General features: G+C 53.3%; 4 protein-coding genes across 4 annotated transcripts; 2 read left to right on the top strand and 2 right to left on the bottom strand.

The window, feature by feature from the left end:
• Positions 1 to 545: 545 nt before the first annotated feature.
• HRG_11383 (major facilitator superfamily domain-containing protein) lies at positions 546 to 2,460 on the bottom strand (the record flags this gene model as incomplete). The annotated part of the gene is made up of 6 exons (XM_044869853.1): positions 546 to 613; positions 689 to 913; positions 1,012 to 1,575; positions 1,652 to 1,787; positions 1,847 to 2,041; positions 2,140 to 2,460. 6 exons carry the CDS (start codon positions 2,458 to 2,460, stop codon positions 546 to 548), a joined length of 1,509 nt encoding a protein of 502 aa, XP_044715115.1.
• A 986-nt stretch (positions 2,461 to 3,446) lies between these two features.
• Positions 3,447 to 5,413, top strand: HRG_11382 (vacuole effluxer atg22 like domain-containing protein; the record flags this gene model as incomplete). The annotated part of the gene is made up of 6 exons (XM_044869852.1): positions 3,447 to 3,632; positions 3,700 to 3,866; positions 3,951 to 4,415; positions 4,465 to 4,502; positions 4,567 to 4,662; positions 4,734 to 5,413. 6 exons carry the CDS (start codon positions 3,447 to 3,449, stop codon positions 5,411 to 5,413), a joined length of 1,632 nt encoding a protein of 543 aa, XP_044715114.1.
• Positions 5,414 to 5,657: 244 nt separating this feature from the next.
• HRG_11381 (cytochrome p450 domain-containing protein) lies at positions 5,658 to 7,378 on the bottom strand (the record flags this gene model as incomplete). The annotated part of the gene is made up of 4 exons (XM_044869851.1): positions 5,658 to 5,735; positions 5,810 to 6,289; positions 6,347 to 6,715; positions 6,788 to 7,378. 4 exons carry the CDS (start codon positions 7,376 to 7,378, stop codon positions 5,658 to 5,660), a joined length of 1,518 nt encoding a protein of 505 aa, XP_044715113.1.
• An 862-nt stretch (positions 7,379 to 8,240) lies between these two features.
• On the top strand, positions 8,241 to 10,101 carry HRG_11380 (pyoverdine/dityrosine biosynthesis protein; the record flags this gene model as incomplete). Its single annotated transcript, XM_044869850.1, has 4 exons — positions 8,241 to 9,018; positions 9,081 to 9,514; positions 9,573 to 9,640; positions 9,759 to 10,101. 4 exons carry the CDS (start codon positions 8,241 to 8,243, stop codon positions 10,099 to 10,101), a joined length of 1,623 nt encoding a protein of 540 aa, XP_044715112.1.
• Between the last annotated feature and the right edge of the window lie 9,325 nt (positions 10,102 to 19,426).

The following is a 19,426-nucleotide window of genomic DNA, read 5'->3' as shown; positions in this document are numbered from 1 at the left end:
TTCACAGCGTGCGGGCCGGTTGCCCGCAGCTGACACTTTGTAGTTGTAGATGATAACAGCAGTCGAGTCTGGTTTCCTGCTTGGCTGAAGATGAGGGAGCCAGACGGATTCTCTGTCCAGCTATGAAAAGGAGGAGGGGAGTGAGAAAAAGATGGAGAGGGGGGAGGCGGGGTGGGCTGTGTTGATATACCAATCTGCCAACCTGGTGCAGTGAATCATTGAGGTTACCAGCAGGCCGTCGAGTGCCTCAGGCCACAACTCAAACAATAGCCACGGGGACTGAACAGCCACTTTGCAATTTCGTTGCCGTTTCAGAGAGATATTTGCTGCAGCCACTCGATGTGGTCTGTGGATCGGGCTCTGTCTATTTATTGTGTCCCCACGCAGCATTGTTCCATTCATCCCTCCGCTTCAGACCAGAAATTATTAATACCAATAGGCGCCTCAGAATTGACATTCTTTATCATGTAATAATGAGGACAGGTCATTGTGTCATTAGGCCGTTGCCATCCAAGCTTTGTTGATTTCACGTGCCGTGTATGGCATCAACCCCCCTTTTCCATCGTCTTCGCTAAGCTCTTGGCTCTCCAAACGGGGCCGTAAACACGCAATACTTTGTCTCAGTCAGTATACGAAGCCGTTCACCACATCCGTCACAACCCAGGGCATCCATGGTTGTCAGACTTACCTATTACTGCACCGCCAACCACAACCAAGTCCAACAGACCCAAGCCCGTAAAGAACCAGCCGACTCCCATTCTAGAAACAAGGGGTGGCAGAATGACGGCCGCAATGGCCGCTCCTGGGTTGCGGAGCATGTTGCCGAGCGCAAACGCGCCTGCTGCCTGCCGCGGTGCGCACTCGGACAAGAAGGCTGTCGTCGCGATGAAGACCCAGCTCATGCCGAAGCCAGCTTAGCGTACCAAGTCGAATGTCAGTATTGCTGCCCTTCATGTATGAGTCCGTAACTTGACAGTGTTGTGACACAAGGAAATATCTTTGGCAACGTACTCAGGAAGGTGGCAACGAGAACTGCTGCTGGGTGTATGGCGCGGTCGACAAACCACCCATACATGATTGTCCCAGCAGCACACAGAATCACGCCCCAGATCTGATCAATCAGTCTGGTTTCAGGCTCGACTTTCTCGTCGCCTCGCGCTTTGACAAGCCTGGCGCGGCGCCAGTCGTTGGCACGCCCGCCAATGACGGAGCCAATGACGAGGGCAATTCCAACAGCAAGATAGCCACCGCCAACCGCCGTCGTCGACCAGTGGTAGACGTCCTCGAGCGCATAGGGTAGCTGCACGGCGATGGCAAAGTAGGTTGAGTAGAGAATCGCCGTGTTGACTGACACGATGCCGATCGGGGGGTAGGAGAAGAGCTTCCAGTAGCCCATCAAACTTGGCTTGGGGGGCTTCGGACCCCGTTCTGACTCAGGGGCAAGAGGCGAAGAGAGCGTGGGAGGAAACAGAAGCCAGGAGCCCTTGCCATGGATCCGACCATTGCCAACCCGGTAACGGAGCGTCTCAGGCAGCATGAAGATGATGACGAGCCATAAGACGAAGCCCGAAATCGCTGCGAGAACGAGGTGAAGAATAAGTCAGTCATTCGATTGAACCAAGAAAGCGTAGCACGTCGGACAGTCACTGACCTAGAAAACCAAAAATCCACCTCCAGGATATCTCTCCCGTAAACGCCGCCCCCAAGGCAGGACCTATGATGGGGCCACACTGGGGCCCGAGGAGGAAGATGGACATGGCCGTGGCACGGCGCTTGGGCTCCGTGACCTTCACTTGCCCGTCAGCAAGGAGCAACAGACGTGAGCCGAGAGCGTGGAAGCACTTACATCTGCGACTGTGCCGGCGCCCATGGAGACAACGGCGGCCGACCCAAACGCCTGGACGATACGCAGAAACACCAGTGCTCCAAAGTTTTTGGGCAGAGTCGCGAGAAGGACATTGGCAATAATGTAGATGGACAGCGAGGTGATGTAGAGTGGGCGCCGGCCCCCGAAGTCTGCGAAGCTGGCCCAGAACAGAGGCTGGCCGTGACAGATGGGATTAGTACTCAGTTACACACGACGACGAGGAAAGGTCGAGTTTCCACGACGAGGAGAAAGGAACAGAGCGCTGCACTCACGGCAAACGCAAACGTCACCATGAATACGGACACGGTCGCGTTCAGAGCCGTGGCTCCGACTCCAAACTCCCTCTCCAGCACAGGCAGGGACGGCAAGTAGATTGCGCCGGCCAACGGGCCGAACAGGCCCGCCACTGTGACGACGCCGAGAACGAAGCGGCGCCGGGCCGGCGTCAAGGCGCAGTACGCCGGCTGGACCGGGGCATCCTCCCGGCCGCGCTCTGCGTCCGTGCCGTTAGCCGGCGGCGGGGCTGCTGCTGCTGCTGCCACCGGGGGCTTGCCCCCTTGAACCGGGTCGCTCGTCGTTGGCGTGGCCGTCATGGCGCACTCGATCTTGGAGAAGCCGTCTCTTGATGCTGAGCGGGCACGTGTGTGTATGCAGATTCGTCGTTGTTGCGGAGGACAGGGCAGTCCACGGCTTCTGGTGCCTCTGATGCGCTATGGTGAGAAAGCCCAAGAGGAACGAGGCCGGTTCGGTTATTTGGACGGGTGCCTGTTGGGATTACTGAAGCATTAACTACAACTCCCGGCCAACACAACCTGCCAGACGAGCGGCGGAGTGAGCCGGCATATAACATGGAGACTGCTGACTACATGTTCGGCCTGTTTTTCCTTTTCTTTATCCAAGGGCCGAAAGCCGGGCTAACAAAGGCCAAGGTTCAGCCTCGGAGTTACAGGCTCGGGGTGGCCACGCTCCACGTCAACAAACATACAATGACGCCCCCACGAGGCTGGGGTCCCTGAGACTTTGGTCAGAAAAGACTAGACTAGCATCCGTGGGTGCATACACACCTACAATACTTCGTATCCATGGATAAGAAAACTGCGAGGCTGACTGTTCTGACCAACGCTGGAGTTTGAGCGGAAATGAGCAAGTTTAGACTGGCCGTTGGCTGAGGTCAGATGCGGCCTTTGGATCGTCCCATTGGCCGATGCGACGCCTGTTCCTCCTCCGGGGCCGCAAGAGCGACTGCGCGATGATGGATGCCCTTGGAACGTGCTCTTGACCGTCTGTCCGGTGCGCCGGTGGCGCGGTTATCGGCGCTGTTGTACGCTCGTGCGCCGTCGTTGAGGCGGCATAATACTCGTCTAATTCCCTCTATCGAGCTCCAACGCTTCTTTTGGTGCCCTGTGCAATGGCAGCCGTCGACGTTTGCTGCTCCCGTCCCCATCCTTTCCCTCGGGGCCCCGGCCGGCGGGCGTGCAATAAAACCTCGGACGCTGCCTTTTCCGACCGCATCGGCTCGCCCTCGTCGACCCGACCGCGTATCGAAACTGCATAAAACCGACCCGCCATCATCGAGAGCATGAGGGACGACAGCCCTCACCGCAAGCCCTCGGAGGACGAGGAGACGACCGCGGCGAAGCGCTCGGCGGCGCCCGTTGTCGTCACCCGGCCCGACAATGGACAGCCGCCGGTAGCGGACGACGCCGCCGCCGCGCCCATGGGCACCAGAAGGGCGCTCTGGGCCTGGCTCATCCTGTGCTTCTCGGTCAGACATTCATCTCTGTGGAAAACCGCGTGGGCATCGACTGACCCGGGGAGCCTGGCATCCACAGACGGGACCGACGAGCGGCATGGTCAACAGCTATGTGACGGCCAGCATCCAGTCCGCCGCAAACGCCGTCGGGCGCATCCCCGGAACGGACAGGCCGTGTGCTCGACGGGGCGCCATCAAGTGCGTCGTCAAGCTCGGCGGCCGTGATGTCGACTACCTTAGCTACTTGTAAGTCGGCGCGACGACGTCAACGCCCGGCATTCGAGGCCTTGGCATGTCGCCGGATCGCTGACGGGCTGAGTTGGCTTGCAGACTCTACCTGAGAGCCATCAGCCGAGCCTCCGAGGGCGTCGTGTCGATTCTCGCCGCCGGCGCCGCCGACTACTCCGACTATCGCAAGATCATGATGATGGGCTCCATCTACCTCTTCGGCGCGCTCGCGCTCCCCTTCGCCGGCCTGACCGACAGGTCGTACAGCCACCTCAACGCGCTGTCGACGCTGTACGTCATCATCTCGACCGTCAGCGGCGTCTACACCATCATCGAGGCGTCCTACATACCCATCTTCATGCGCTCCGCCGGCTGGGTCCGACCCCGGGCCAGGCTTCAGGATGAGCTGCCCCCTGCCGAGTCCAGCCCCACCGGCGCCTGGATCAAGGGAAGCCGCGTCAGTGTCCTTGGTCTGCTGTCCAGCAACGTCGGAGCCCTGTTGGCGCTGCTCATCGGCGTAATCATCACGTACAGCCGAGGAAGCTATGTAAAGGAAGGGTACCACAAGTGAGTGGCTGCGCCTTGCCAGCTCGCATTCGATGCTGACCAACGGCAGTTTTCTCCTGGCAGTCACCATTGCGGGCTGTATCACGAGTACGTGCAGGCCGCCTATCCCTCGGGCCCGTGAGCGCGAGCCGTCTGCTGACCCTCTGCATAGTCGTTTTCGCCATTGCTGGTCAGATCTTGCTGCCCAACGTCCCCGGCGCGAAACGACCTGCCGGCAAGAGCATCTTTCTCCTACCGCTGCGCACATGTGAGACGAGCCGAGTGAAACGGTTGCCAGCTGCTTCGTTGTGCGTGCCACTAACACATGCACTCGCACAGGGCTCAAGCTGCTGGGCTCCATCCGCCGGTACCCGAACGCCTTCAAGCTGTGCATAGGATGGGTCCTCTGGAACACAGGATACAGCAACTTCCTCTCCCTGCTCGGCGCGCTGTTCCTCGAGACGACGGGCATCCAGCGAGGGAGCAGCGTCTACACCGTCTACACCTTCATGATGGTCCTTTTTGCCTGCATGGGCTCTCTGGCCTGGCTCTTTGCCTTTCGTTACACTCGGCTGCACATCAAGAACTGGGCCTACATCTTCTTGAGCGTGAATATCCTCTGCGTCTTTTGGGGTTGCCTGGGGATCAACGCCAACATCCCCATCGGATACAAACACCAGGCCGAGTTCTGGGTCGCCGACTTTCTCTTTATGAGCACGAGCAGCGCACTGCGGTCTCTCAACCGCGTTCTCTACGCCTCTCTCATTCCCAAGGGATCCGAGGCGGCCTTTTTCGGTCTCGAGATCACCCTCGACCTTGCGACGGGCTGGATCAACCCTCTTGTTCAGGGAGTGATCCAGAACAGGACGCATAACCTGCGTTTCCCAATGATTCCCAATCTGCTGCTCATGGTCATCGCCCTGGGCCTTTACGTCTGGACAGACGTGAGCAAAGGAATTCAAGACGCTGAGGCGCCTCTGGCGATCGCGTCAACTCCAAGGGAAAACGACGGAGCTTAAAACGTCGTTCATGACCCTGCACATGAAAATTGGTTTTACTTCTACGTATAGTTTAATACTAAAACCATATAAACTCACACAAGAAAACAATGACTATGTTGTTATTTACTGAGTTACATGCTACATGAGGTCTATTTGAATACGCTTCGGTTTAGAAGACAATGCTCGCGATAATCGACCCGATCTCAATATTCTCTTCTATTGTCGTAGAGCCCCAGTCTTCAATATTATGACTCTGCATTAATCACGCCCGCGTAATATCGCCCATTCCTTTGCGTGCCTCGATAATCAAGCGCAAGTTTCTCGGACAAAGCGGACCGGCCTGGTCGGATATAGAAATCAGTCAGTAATGCCCTCATTCGTTCTCACCCGACTCCCATTGTCAAACAAACGCACCGGGGTCATTCTATCGGGCCACGTCGGGTCAGGCCTCCACCGCAGCCCCTTGGCAAGTGTGAACAGGGTCGCTTTCATCTGGAGCACGGCAAACCGCTCGCCGAGACAAGCCCGTCGCCCGCCGTGAAACGAGATGAACTCGGCGCGCGCGCGTCGCCTGCGGTACTCTTTACGGATGTCCTGTATGGAGTCTCCCCACCGCTGCGGCCGGAACCGGTTTGCGTCGGCGCCCCAGGCCGACGGGTCGCGGTTCGTCGAGTAGCAGTTATAGCCTACCCAGGCGCCTTGTGGGATCATGATGTTGTCTCCAAGGATGAGTGGCTCGGCGGCTCGGCGATTTATGAGTTGCCCGATGGGTGGGAACAGCCGCAGGCTTTCCAATACGACGGCGTCGAGCCAGGGCATGTTCTGTAGCATCTCTTCGCTGGGCGCATCGTCACCGCGAGAGACGATCTCGTCATGCAGTCGTTCCTGGATCTCCTGGATTTCCCTAGTCTTAGCAGCCATGCGTTTCACATCCAAGGCACATCGGCTCACCGGGTGCTTGGCGAGCAAGTATATCGCCGATATAATGGCCAGTTGGGGGTTCTCTTGCCCCGCCACGAAAAGAACCGTCACATTGTCACGGAACTGCTGCTCAGTCCAGGCTCCGGAATACCGAGCCGCTAGCAAGGAGCTCGGCAAGTCGTTTACGTCGGGTCTGGCCGCCCCTCTGCCTGCATCCGAAGCTCTCTCCAGCGCCAAGATCAGCTGATCGGTGAAGTGCGCGGCGAGCCGTCGGGCTCTCTCTCGGCTCGGGAAGCCCAGGCGGTCCAGAAATGGAAAGTTCATGAATATGGGCTTGAATATCTCGCGCTTGATGCTGTATTGGAGCTGATGAAGATATGCCTGGTTTGACTCTAGTGTCTGCATGATTATCAGCACCTGAAGGCGGCATGACCCTTTGCTAGACAAGGATGTTGGCTCGAGCCCACTTACTCCAAAATCAACTCCGAAATTTATCTGCGCAAAATTTGCGATCGTGTAACGTTGGATGCTCTCCTGGATGGGTATGGCGCCCTGCGGCTTCTGGGCTTGAGACTGCAGGAGTAAGTCGCGCAACTGGAGCGCATTGGCAAACAGGGCGTCGAGTTCGAACTTGCTCTGTAAGCCGGGCTGTATGACTTGACGATATTTCTTCCAGGTTTCGCCATGGCTCGATATGATGTTATCCCCGAGGAAAGAGGCGAGGACGCTCCCGGGAATCTTTTTATGATTGCCCGTCTTTTGATACTGATTCTCGTACTTGAAGACTTCGTTGAGAAATGTCGGCCGGTGGACAAGCACATTCCACTTTGACGCAAAGAAGATCTTGACGGCGCCGTGGGTTCGCAGCGGCCTGTCGATGTACTTGTTGAAGATGTCTTGTTGGTCAACATCCTTGAACAGGGGGATGAGGGCCACCCAGAAGGGGATCACGGGTATCCCGCGAGGCTCCTTGGGCGGTAGGAGGTAGACGTAGTAGACGGCGCTGGCCAGGCCAAGGCCCAGGAGGAGAGTCTCTCCCAGCACAAGCAGAAGGGAACCCATGGTGTATGGCATTGATCAACGTCTCCGCGGCGTCCAGACAAGGCCTCTGGCTGCGCTTTAGCTTAAGCCGCGAACCCCATGGCCAGCACTTGACGAGATTCGGCGCCGACTCACATCTAAGCGCCTTGATGTCATCAATGACGCCGCACGCGTAAATCTGCAAACACTGCGCCGCCAAAGATGAAGCCCAGACTCGGCAGCTGCTGTGCTATTGCGTAATGCAAGTCGTATCGTCGAGCCCTCCGTCTGACGGTAAGAAAAAAAAGCCACGACGATCCCCATGCGCTGGCCTTATGCTGTCTTACAGCAGGTAACAATCGTCCGGCCTCAACCGTGCAATTGGCCGCAAGTGCCGTCAGCTGTCAGCACGACGTCAGTAAGCCCAACCGGCTACTGCACTGCCCGAAGGCATGGGGGCCGGCTGTCGGACGGAGCAAGAATGCGGGAAATCATCCTGCATGGGGGAGTGCATGGATGAGGGGGGCCAACTCATCCAGCCATGATGGGCCGACTCACGAATGCCTTGTCACCGAGCTCGACGGCGACCAGTGTGCGTTACACCAGGAACCGAAATCCTCCGGGATATTCTAGAATTAGCCCATGAGACAATTCTCGGCGTCCTAGTACACATCATCCATGCAAGCAGCACGAGTAGGGCTGAGGCTGAACAAAGGCTGAACACGAACAGCCCCGGCCTTTGTCTTCATGTGGCATGTGCTCGGGTTAATAAAATGGCCCGCCAGTCGGGGTCAGGCCAGGGCGACTGAAAATGGGCGTCGTGTCTGATAGAGTTTCCCTCAACATATTTCCAGTAATCTTTATTCAAAAGCCAAATTCAACCGCTCTGGTTCTGGCACCCCCAATGGACTCCCGCCGCCCAAAGCTCTCCGTCTACGAGCGGTTCCTCGCGGGCTTCGTGAGGAAGCCAAGCGGCGAGCTGCTTTCCTCGTTTGGCCCCTCTCAAAACACAATCGTCTCGTCATGGGACCAGATTCAGATGCAAATCTTGAAATATCGGCATCTCACCCTCGAGCCCGGCCAGCCGCTGCGCACCGTCGTGACGATAGACGATGAAGCGGGAGAAGAGGCTGTCTCTGGTCAAGCCGCCGCCTCGTCTCGACAGCTGGCTTTATACGAACATCCGATATGCGAGGCCAACGAGTCCTATTCCATCGGAATTGCTCTCACACTGAATCCGACCTCGACGCCCGCCGCCGACGTGGACCTCGATGTCTTCTTCGCGTCTCTGATTCTCGGGGGAATACACTTTGATTTTGGAAAAAATGAGGATTTCCTCCAGCACGCAACGTCGTTGGATAGCATCACCGACGCCATCGTGCATCACTTTGATGCTTCCCTAAGATATGTTGCCAAGGCCGACATGTGGAACAAAGGGGGGAGGGACTACTTCCGCGAGCGCATCTGGCACTTTGTGTCCAGGGGCAAAAAGATTGAGCTTTGCCTCCCTGCATTCCCCTGCAAGTCGTCCAATCAGGGGAAAGTCCAGGGAACGTCGCCAGATCGCGGCGAGTTCATCGCGCTGTCCAACTTGCACAGTTTCATAGAAGGCATTGAAAGGCTCTATGAGCCAGGGGCCAAGTTGTGGATCATCAGCGACGGCCACGTCTTTAGTGACTGCAGTAAGTATACACTCTCCTTCACTGCTGAGCTGGCATTGCATGCATGTGCTGACACTCCACAGTCGGTGTCGACGACTCAGCAGTCGATGAATATGGAGCTCAGCTCATCGCCATGAGCAACAGCATCGCCTTGCAGCGAGGAGGCGTCGATAGAATCGGCTTCAAGTCCCTGGTTGACCTGTTTGCCGTGGCCAAACTCGAAGGCGCAAACCTCGGTCCCTCTTTGGACGCCAAGATGCCGTCGGTTCAGCACTTCCTCGGTACCAAACTGACCGAAGAGGCTGAGACATGTCGCCGAATCCTGCAAGAGGCCTTTCAGCTCGACCATGGCGAGCTGCGGAAGCGGCTAGACTCTCAGGACACGGGCATCGTGGCCTTGTATCGGGGCTTTTCAAAGTTTATGCTCGAGGATCTCGCGCTGAACCCCTATACGCGCGGTCGCAGCCAAAGCCAGCGGAGGAAGCTGTCGTCCAAGGTGGCCTTTGAGATGATTCAGGTATGCTTGATGTTCCCTGAACTGCACGGATGGTCGACGCCCTGACAGGTTGTGGCAGCGCAATCAAGCCTACTCCAACTTGGTAGAGGTCATGTTCCCACACCACGTCCGACTCTCGATCCACGCGTACGTCTCCCCCCTGTCCCTGTCACGGCGCTTACGCACCCTTTTTGCTTTTCGGCGGTTTAACATGCCGCTGTCGGAGCTTTACCTTGCTTTCGGGGCATTAACGTTGGGTCTTCAGGCATAACAACATCGGACCAAAGTTCGGCATCCAGATGCTCGGTAGCGGCGTCCGGTCGACCAACGTCCTGTCGCCGGACGGGGGTCTCGTCAAATTCTGCGATGAGCTTCACGTGCCGACGCCTTGGCACAACTGCATAGTGGAGATTGAGGGCCACCCCAAGTTGTACATAACCAAGTCCAGCATCGTCCTATCAGCCCTGGCTACGGGATCTTTTACTGGGGGTTGGACCGGGACTCAGGCAACGGGGGCGCACTTTTACCTACGACCTTCGACGTCCTTGCCTGCTGCTCCGCGGGCGCAGGCGTTGGCCAGTGCGCCGTTGTTGATGGAAAAGGCTTAGAGGATGGAAATGGATGCTGGGTGTTTTGTGATCATGAATGTACTGCACGGATGAGAGTTATAATACAGTCGACGTCAGAACCCTTTCATCTCACGTCTCGAGCAGTGTCTCGACTCTCGAATATTGAATGAAATCACCTAGATCTTTTCATGCAGGAAATGTGTTCAAATCACGTTAATTGTGGCCATTGGTCTTGGCGGGCTGAGACGAGAATTATTTTGAAGCAATGAAGCCTACACGCCCTACTGCAGACGGCGCTGCAAAGCTCTCGTGTCCGTCCGTCCAACCCACCACCACCAGCAAGAGCCGATCCGGATTGCTCTGCCGCTTCCCTAGTACAGCAAATCCAGCATTTGTTGGGCTTGACGGTAATAGATTCGCATGGCCACAAGTGTGTGTGGGTGACACTGGAGCGTGAGTGTTCTTACCCTGTTGGCAAGATGATAATATTCCAGAAATTGAAATCAAAAAAATATGCGTAAGTTCAAAGCAGTGAGTTCATTTCAAGGAGCAATCGCCAGGGATGAAGATTTCGGGGTATCTTATGTTTGCGTAAGCGTGCTATGGAGTGAAGGCGACATGTGTTAGTTGCACTTAATAGTAGAAACACGCGAGCTGGACAGGGCTTTCTAGACAAGAACAATTGCCATACTGGGGACATGGACTGAGAGAGTCTTTTATATCTGCAAGGGTTTCATGAGGTGTTGGCTTTGAGCATCAGACAAGGAAACTGGAGGTTGACGTTGATGGCAGTAGAGCCCCAGCAGACACTTGGCAGGGTCGCCGAGGGCATGATGGGGACCAGTAGCGGAGCAGCTATCCAGCACGAGATGCACGAGGATGGATTCCCGGGACAATGTCGACCAATGTGAAACTGTCTTTTGATTTTAAGCACAAGGTTTGCAAAGAGGACGATTCTACGATTCACACCCGTTCATGTAACTTAGCGTTGCATCCAGACGAGTCAGAAGGGCTGCGGACAGCTGACTGAGATTCGCCAGATAGTAAGTTCAGTGAGTGGAGGAACTAGATGGCAGGGTTTCCTTTAATTATCTGCTGCCCATGTTGATGTTTGGAACTTTGGAGGAGTCGAAGTTGAAGTTGAAGTTGAAGCCGCCGAGCTTCGTCTCAGCAGCCTCGGTCCTCACCAAGTTGACGTGAGGTCACCTGACGTTAGGGGTGATAGACGAAGGTGAATTTTTTGAAGATTTTGAATGAAGGATGAATCAAATGAATTGAATTTTTTGGATCTTGATTCAAAATCTTCAAGCTCCAATTTTCGCGATTCAAGTTGGGTTTGGGCCAATTCAGGCCATTCATGAATAGTTTGAAGGAATCCCCTAAACGAAGTGAATTTGGTGTGTACCTAAGCGATTGCAAAGATACCTCGAAAACGCCAATAAGTAGTATATGGTTTTATAGCCTTCTGGGAAGTCTCTCGATAATCTCGAATATTACAAAAATTAACTTACATAAATACTGATCCGCCCGTCCTAGGCAAATGGACCGAAAATAAGCACTTTCAAAAGCTCTGCCGAATCCTCAAAATATATCGGTCCAACGCGTTCGAATCCGCGATTGTACACAGTTACACACTTGTAGAGCCTCAATCCTCCGAAGCCTCCATTGTATCTGGACAGGGGGTTCATATCGCAGACTTATCGGCTTGGGAGGCAGGAGGTTTGGGGGGGTAGGAGGTTCGGCGGGAGCCTCGGTAGTAGCCTCGGTGGGAACTTCCGCCGGAGCAGGGGGTTGAGGAGGAGGATTCTCGCCTGAACGCAGATTAGCATATACACAAACAATGAGGGTATATTCACACCATCTACCAGCTTGCCCGGAAATTGGAATGTGGTCTGGTCTTCAAATAATAGAGCGTGCCGTTGTTGGCGGCGTTGTCTCCGTAATGGCGAGAAGCTTTGGCTTGAGCCTGAGCTCCTCAAGTGTCTTCTCAACTATCTCGTGTTTGCCAGTGTGAGATTTTTGAGCTCGATAAACTCAACCTCCTCTCTCTCCTCAAACTCCGGCGTAATCCAGTGCGTAATAATGGCGAAAATAGGCACCCGATTCGGTGCTGTCCAGATATCAAGGGTGAGCGAGATGGTAGCACAATTGTACTGAAGCTCGATCTTCAGCTTCTCTCTGCGTTCCACAAAGTCTGTGTAGATGTGATTGCGTAAGGTTATACGGCTCCTGTACACACAGGTTGTATTGTGAGCCAAGAACATCTCTTGGAAAGCAGGAGTCTCAAGTTCTCAACAACAGAGAAGGGTTGTCGGTGTTTTACAAACCACTGGCGGATAGACTCCTTTGCCGTGAGCCTTGCTCTTTGCCTGGGTCGACCGCTCCATGCATCTACCTCTGTATAATCTCCTCCACCAATGGCGCGGCCGTATCCATTGATTCGACCGTGGTGAGACTCCTTCGTAATACCGTGGATTTTAAATGGTCTCCCATGCCAGAGGTAACCCCTCGGCGGTTCGATTCAAGGACCTGGAATATCTTCCGAAGAGTAGAAGGATTTTGAAGGCACTCTATACAAGTCCACCGGAACTCTTGGAATATTTTCGGTCCATCCTTGTACTCGAGTAAAAGCTTCTGTCTATGGCTTCCTCTGCATGTACCAATAAACGTGGCTATTCTTGTCTCTCTTCTTGCGAACATGCTTCTGTTTGTTGTCGGCCCACTTCTTGATAAGTCTGGCTTTCTCTGCGAGCGTCATGTGACTACCGGTACTGTTCAATGGCGGCTCTGATGTATCCGCGTCAGGCATGTCATCATCTGACTCACAGTCAGGATGGCCCGGGGGCGCGCAGACAATCGTATCTTTGCCAGTCGGAGGAGGGGACGAAGGAGCCGGAGTTGTGCTAGGATCAGGGCGCGCGCGCGCGGGATTCTGAGGGTTGAATTGAGGCAGTGTTGCTAATAATATAAACAATACGTATATTGGCAATATGGACCCCTCGCAATATTATTGTACTGTCAAGAGGTGCGTATTGTATTGCGCAATATGGCATTGGTCCATATTGTATTGTATTGCCAGTGACCCAATATATTGCCAGTAAAACAATATATCCTGTATATCCCACGTGACCCTCATTATTCAACCGTCGTTGCTGAAATATCGTCACCCTGAAAATCCTGTATCCCAAACCATGACTTCAAGCACTCCAATGCCTGAATTACATCACTCCCAAGTCGATTTCGACGGTCTGTGATGGTTATTTTTGCCCCAGAGAAGAGTCTTTCGGGCTCAGCAGACATTGCGGGAATTGACAGTATATCCACCGCCATTTTGCTCAGGTATGGGTAGTTCTTTTGCTGTGTTTCCTCCAGCCACCATGCGAGGGCGCTTGTGAACCCATAAACCCGTTCAGACTTACAATATCGCTCGTACTCGTCTGTGATAAGTGCTGGTTGTAGGTGCTTGTTTCTCCAATTCAAGAACTCGTTCGTGGTCGTCAACGGAACCTCAGATAGAGAAGGCGGCTCCACAGGTTTATAATCATCCCACAGTGTCTCCATCAGCTTCTTTGACGAGTCAGCCCACTCCTTCTTCCAGTTTTCGTGTATGTAGTGCCATTTATGCGAAGGGTGAAGCACAATCGCAGCGACGTAGGCAGGCGATTCGTCAGTAAGACAATAGTACTTATCCATCTTCGCCCAGCCCGAGTTATACATTGGTGCCATAATCGGATCGTCGATATGTGCCTCTTTTCCTGCTTCAAATTGCGCCAATACGAAGTCCATAGCCAAGAGAACATTGTCAAGAGTTGCAAACGATGACTCAAGGGCCTTTGTCGTCATTTTAAGCTTCTCCAAGAAAGACTTGATCTTCTCGAGGATGACCCACTCCTCGGAGAGAGCTCGTCTCCGGCACAATCTCCTTCCACCCATTTGTTGAATATCCTCGACTGCGCCTCTAAGATGCAAGGCCGCTCGTAGCATGGTGTACCACGAACTCCACCTCGTGTCATTATCTCGCGCAAGCTTGCGATTATGGCTGATGGCCAGAAACTTTTGGCGACGCTGAACACTACTTTGGACGAAAACCACGAAGTTGTGGAGCTTGCCAAGGGGACCCTTTTCCGCCACGCCTCGATCTCTTTTAGTGTCACATTATGCCCATCACGTTCGTCGTCTTTGAGCTTCTCATTATCGGTAACGAAGAGGAAAGCTTTGGCGGCAAGGTTGATAATGTGACCTTGGCAGCGGAGTCGGTGAGATTTGGGATCGTATCGAATGTCATATCGACGTAGAAGGCCTGTAGATGTTAGGGCCAGTCAGAAAAACAGTGCGCCGTACTTACCAAGGAAAGAGATCTCATCATTGTATCGTTATTGCCTGCATTGTCCATCACAAAATATCCAAGGTTGGAAGCAAACCCCAGTCATCAACCACTTCCAAAATTGCCCTTGCCAGGTGATATCCGTCGTGCTCACTGTCGATGTCTTTCAAAGCCAAGACATGGTGTTCCAACTGACTGTCTTCTGCAACGTAATGAGCAACTACGCCTAAGATGGCCAAAGAGTTGGGGGAAGTCCATAGGTCGCAGCTGATATGAATTTTTGACTTTGCTGACTGGATGCGCTGCTTGACCTTCTCCTTCTGACCTTCGTACTGCCGCATAATCCATTTCTTGATGGTCTCGTGTGTATCTGGAAGCCAAGTATCGATATCGGCGTTGAGGTAGGCTAAGAATGCTCGGAATTCTGGGCATTCCACAAGCCTAAATGGGAGAGAACAGGACGTAATAAACCTTACGTATAAAGCTTCGAGCTGGTCTGGGTCGATCGAGTCTCCGGATTGATCGTTGAGCCGACGGCGTTTTCGGGGATGTTCTTTGGCCATAACACGAGCTATCTCGAGAATAGTTCGTATATTCGTGACTTTGGCTGTTCGTGGCGCGCCTTTTGGGAGGCCGTGACCGTCAGGAGGAGGATCCGTAAGGTGCTTGGCTGGGGCCGCAGTTCCACCGGAACAGCAATACGTTTTGTCACAGTGTTTGCAGCGCCATTCTTCTTTTCCGGTCCGCTGATTGTAGTATTTCGTCTCTATGTCCTCGTCTGGCATATGAGAAAAGACCCATGATGTTCTTGGCTTGGCCGAAGGGTTTATGGAGGCCGTGCGAGGTTGCGACGATTGGCATTCAGTGGTTTGGGTCTCATCTGGATCATGCAACCGTGGGCTGGAAATCTCCGAGTATTCGTCTGATATTGACGAATCCCGTCGCGGCGATGTTTGAACAAAAGGCAGGCGTTGTTGAGGCATCGAGATTGCTTGTAAGTCCTGGGGGGGAAAGCGGGGTTGAGGAGGAAAACAGTGTTTGGACGGCGAGCCGCTACCCTGTAGGTCTGGATTTATACATACATTTACGCGTTTCCGTGCGCCAATAGGAAGATTTTACGTCCTGGAGGTCCGCCAGACGAAAAACAATACATAGAACATGCTTATATTTACGCGTGTATTTTGACGCGTCATCATATTGGCGCGAATTGGGAACGGAAAGGCGAATGACCACCAACCAATACAAACAATACAAGCCATATATTGCCAGTATGGAAGGCGCCATATTGTATCGTCACAATATGACGGCGAGCATATTGTATTGGTACAATATGAGAAATCGCGTATTGTATTGTATATACTGCAGTATACTACTTTATTGTCATATTATTAGCAACACTGAATTGAGGGCGTTCAATGCGGGCATAACTCTGCGTTGGCAATTTACGCCGGGTCCTAGGAGCAAAGAAATTCGCTGCGGCAGCTGTTTTCGATTCAGCAGGGGCCATACTATGTATCATGTTATAATTAGCTATCGGTTGGACAGTAATGAAGTTTTACCTGGTCTAGGCTAAAAGGCTCGAGAATGGACGTGAGACAGGTAGTCGGGACGACACCAAATAACCCACAATAAAGTATAACGGAGTCGAGGTTGAACGGGTGGGATAGGTCGTCGGGCAGGACGTTGATTCGGGGGCCGACCCGAAGCCGCTGTCGGAAACATCGAAGCAGGAATTAGGCGAGATCGTCGTAAAATAATGTCGTGGCAGTTGTCGCGAAGACCGTTGCCCAATGCAGGCAAAAAAATGTGGGATGGGCTGACGACCGTGTCTTTCCGACAGTAGAATTAGGCCCAAGTTATCTATCCACCCACTTTCATTAACTGTACACCCAAAAAGTGGATTAACTGTGGCTGACGGCCGAAGAGGGCCGATACCGCCAATTTGTATGCACACATTCTCTACGATAAGTAGAGCCAGGTAGTAACAGTTCTCCTTCAACGATAAGGCACCCAAAATTGAAGCTATTCGTACTGCGCTTTCTATGCTGATGAGACTATTCTTTGGTGTTTACAACAGGCCTCCTTCTTCGAGTGCACTACGTGCCTGATCCGCTTCATCTAACTGTGATTCCAATTGATCCCATACATCCTCAAGGGCGGCATCGTCCGTGAGGCCGGCGACGAAGATGCAGTCTTGGGTCTCCCGCCGTACCGGCTGATCGTCATCATCAGAGACTGGCGTTTGACGCCCGGCTTGTTGATACGCCCGTTGCATCCGTGTGCCTGCCTCGTACGTATCGCCGTTTTCCTCGATGTGCCGCAGCCCTCGTTCCGTTGAAGTCATCGCGGCCGTTACCGTACCCGTCATCGCCGCTGGTGCCGTTGGGGGGGGAGGCAGTCGTATACCCTCACCCCGCTCATGCCGTCCAGCGATCTCGTGATGTGACGGACCCCGCCGCGTTGATCTTGACCGCCGTGACTCTTCGAGGTTGAGTGAGCCCTTGGGGCGGCCCTTAGCCCTGATAACTTGTGGCTCGTATGGTGCCCGAGTAGGGCTTGTGCCCTGAGCGCTTGTATCGATCGGAATATACCAAAATGGGTCGAAGTCGTCGAGTGTAAGGGAGGTATTGGTGTTGATAGACTCGAAGATTCGATGGCAGCACGGTAGCCCTCGACTAGTAGCCCAATTACAAGGACATTGACCTGGCGGCGGTTTGGCCCGTTGACTTCGGGGGTCTAGAGGGATCTTGCGATGCTCATCTATTAGTAGCTTTAACGCATATGACGATACTCGCTCGCGGATCGGCATATACGGCGCCTGTAGGGAGAACGTTGATATCTTGTGGAGGTTTCGATTCTCTATCGCTGTGATCTGAGCAGCCTGATGGCCCCAGAAGCGTTCGAATCGTTGGAAAACGGTCGTCAAATCGCCCGTACAGGACCAAAGGAACTTCTTCATATGAGAGTGAAGTCCCTCGACGATCGAGGTCGTTGTACGCCCGAAGTGGCGATATTGATTAACGAAACAAGATACAAACTTCTCCTTCCAAGGCGTTAGCCACGTATTGCAACAGTATTGTATAGCTGCAAGCGGGTGGCGGCCTGGTGTCTCAAATTGGCGTAAACGTTCGTTGAAGCTATTCACATCTTGTGACTTGACGATCTCGTTCCACTCTTGTAGAAACGCTTGGAATGCCGGGGCCCGTACGACTCGATTGCCGATTTTTGATGCCTTAGGGAAAATTGCTTGCATTTCGCAACGACATTCTGGTTAATATGCCACGTGCAGAGAAGGTTAGTACTGTTTTGAAGCTCGCGAAAGCTATCTAACGCCTTAAGCAACGCAGTATCTCGGTCCGTGACAGTGACCCTTGAAATGGGATCGACTCCTTCTCGCAAAGGACTAGCAGCAACGAGATAGCCCAATAGTAATGGGACTCGGTCTCGCCGTTCAAGAAGATAGAGGCAATAGAGAACGTTTTGTTATCTCGAGTGGCCGCGCAGATATTCAATAACGGCATATTGAATCGGTTCGTCTTGTAGGTACAGTCGAGGACGAGGACATCGTGATGCTGACGCCATCGATGGAAGGTAGCACGAGGCGCGAGAAATAGCCCAGTTAGCCGGCCCTGGGGATCACGACTATCTCGATGAAAGAAGTCGGACTTATCTAGCCGGTCGTAGAGAAACTGAAGAGGCGTACGGCCAGCTAGTTCTTCCTGACGGTGCCTAGCCAAGGCGTTACTCACGTCTTGAGCCGTGATACCGGCTAAACGAGGATCGTCGTGAACCAGGTCACGAAGCTCGCCAGCAATATCGGTCGGCCGGGTATTGTTATTAAACTTCCGGATAATGTCGTCGCGATACTTCTGGATAACAAGCGCCCGGTACTTCGGAAAGACCATCGGGTCATCAACAAGGCGATGATTGTGAACATCGTGAAGATAAGAGATAGTCCAGTAACCGCGTTTTTCCTTCAACGAGAGGCGAAATTCACAGTCTGTTTTCTGGGTTGCTGTATTGAGGCGACGACGAGAGATATGAGCAGCTTTATCCTTCCGATTTTCGTAGGGGCCGGCCTTGATACAACGAACAAGTGCAGACTTGCGTTGGCCAGCGTTATCCCGCTTCGATGTTCGAATGTGTAGGGCGTAGCCCTCAGCCTCAGCAACGGTATCGGCGGCTTCCATCGCGGCCTGGAAGGTCGGGAATAGTGTCTTCGTAAGCGACTCCATGATTCGGGCTCGTAAGGGCAGAAAACGCGGTGCGAATAGCTTCAGTTTTGATGGTATTGCTGATAGTTACGGTTACAGGATGTTGTTACGCAAGCATCACGAACTGGCCAGCTGGCCGGCCGGGAATGGGCGCACCAAAATTAGCGGCATCGGCACTGCGCCTGACCCAGCCACAGTTGATCCACTTTTTGGTGTACAGTTAATAAAAGGAGGTGTATAGATAATTGGGCCCTAGAATTAACAGGTGGTCAATTGAGCGCGAATAACGCGTCTAAACGCGGCTAGTTGGCACAACATATCCTTATCATGCAGATGTTTCGGTACTTTCTGATCGGGCTAGTTTGTGTGGACAAGCAAGTAGCAGTCATATTGGGCTCGATGAGTAGATAAGTCCCTAACAGTCTCCAAATCGCGAGATGACGCAATTCGTGTCACGTCCAATTGTTCGCGCAGTATTGAGACGTTGAGGGATCTGAACGCGTTTTTCTAATCAGTTTGCCGGAGGCTGTTTAACGGTATAAGTCTTGTATTATATTTCAAAAATTTGGGCTGCCGAGCTTAATCTGTGCTTGAGATGTAGTTTTGCAAGTAGCAAATGACCGATCTATTTATTGCCTTCAGGATGATGTGGCATTTCTTGAGCAAATGTTAAGCACAGATATCGAGAGTTATATCACCCGAACCAGAAAATCCAGAACATTCGAGTGATACTACATTTAAATGGTGTGCATTATAAAATGGCACTGTTCATAAGCTTCATGGTTTTTGATACTCCGTATAGGGTGGCAAGACTGCTGAAACGGTG

The sequence above is a fragment of the Hirsutella rhossiliensis genome, assembly GCF_020360975.1.
Source record: "Hirsutella rhossiliensis strain HR02 chromosome Unknown scaffold00020, whole genome shotgun sequence".
Taxonomy (NCBI): Eukaryota; Fungi; Ascomycota; class Sordariomycetes; order Hypocreales; family Ophiocordycipitaceae; genus Hirsutella; species Hirsutella rhossiliensis.
Note: the sequence above shows the minus strand (reverse complement) of the source record. Positions and strands in the feature narration are given on the sequence as shown.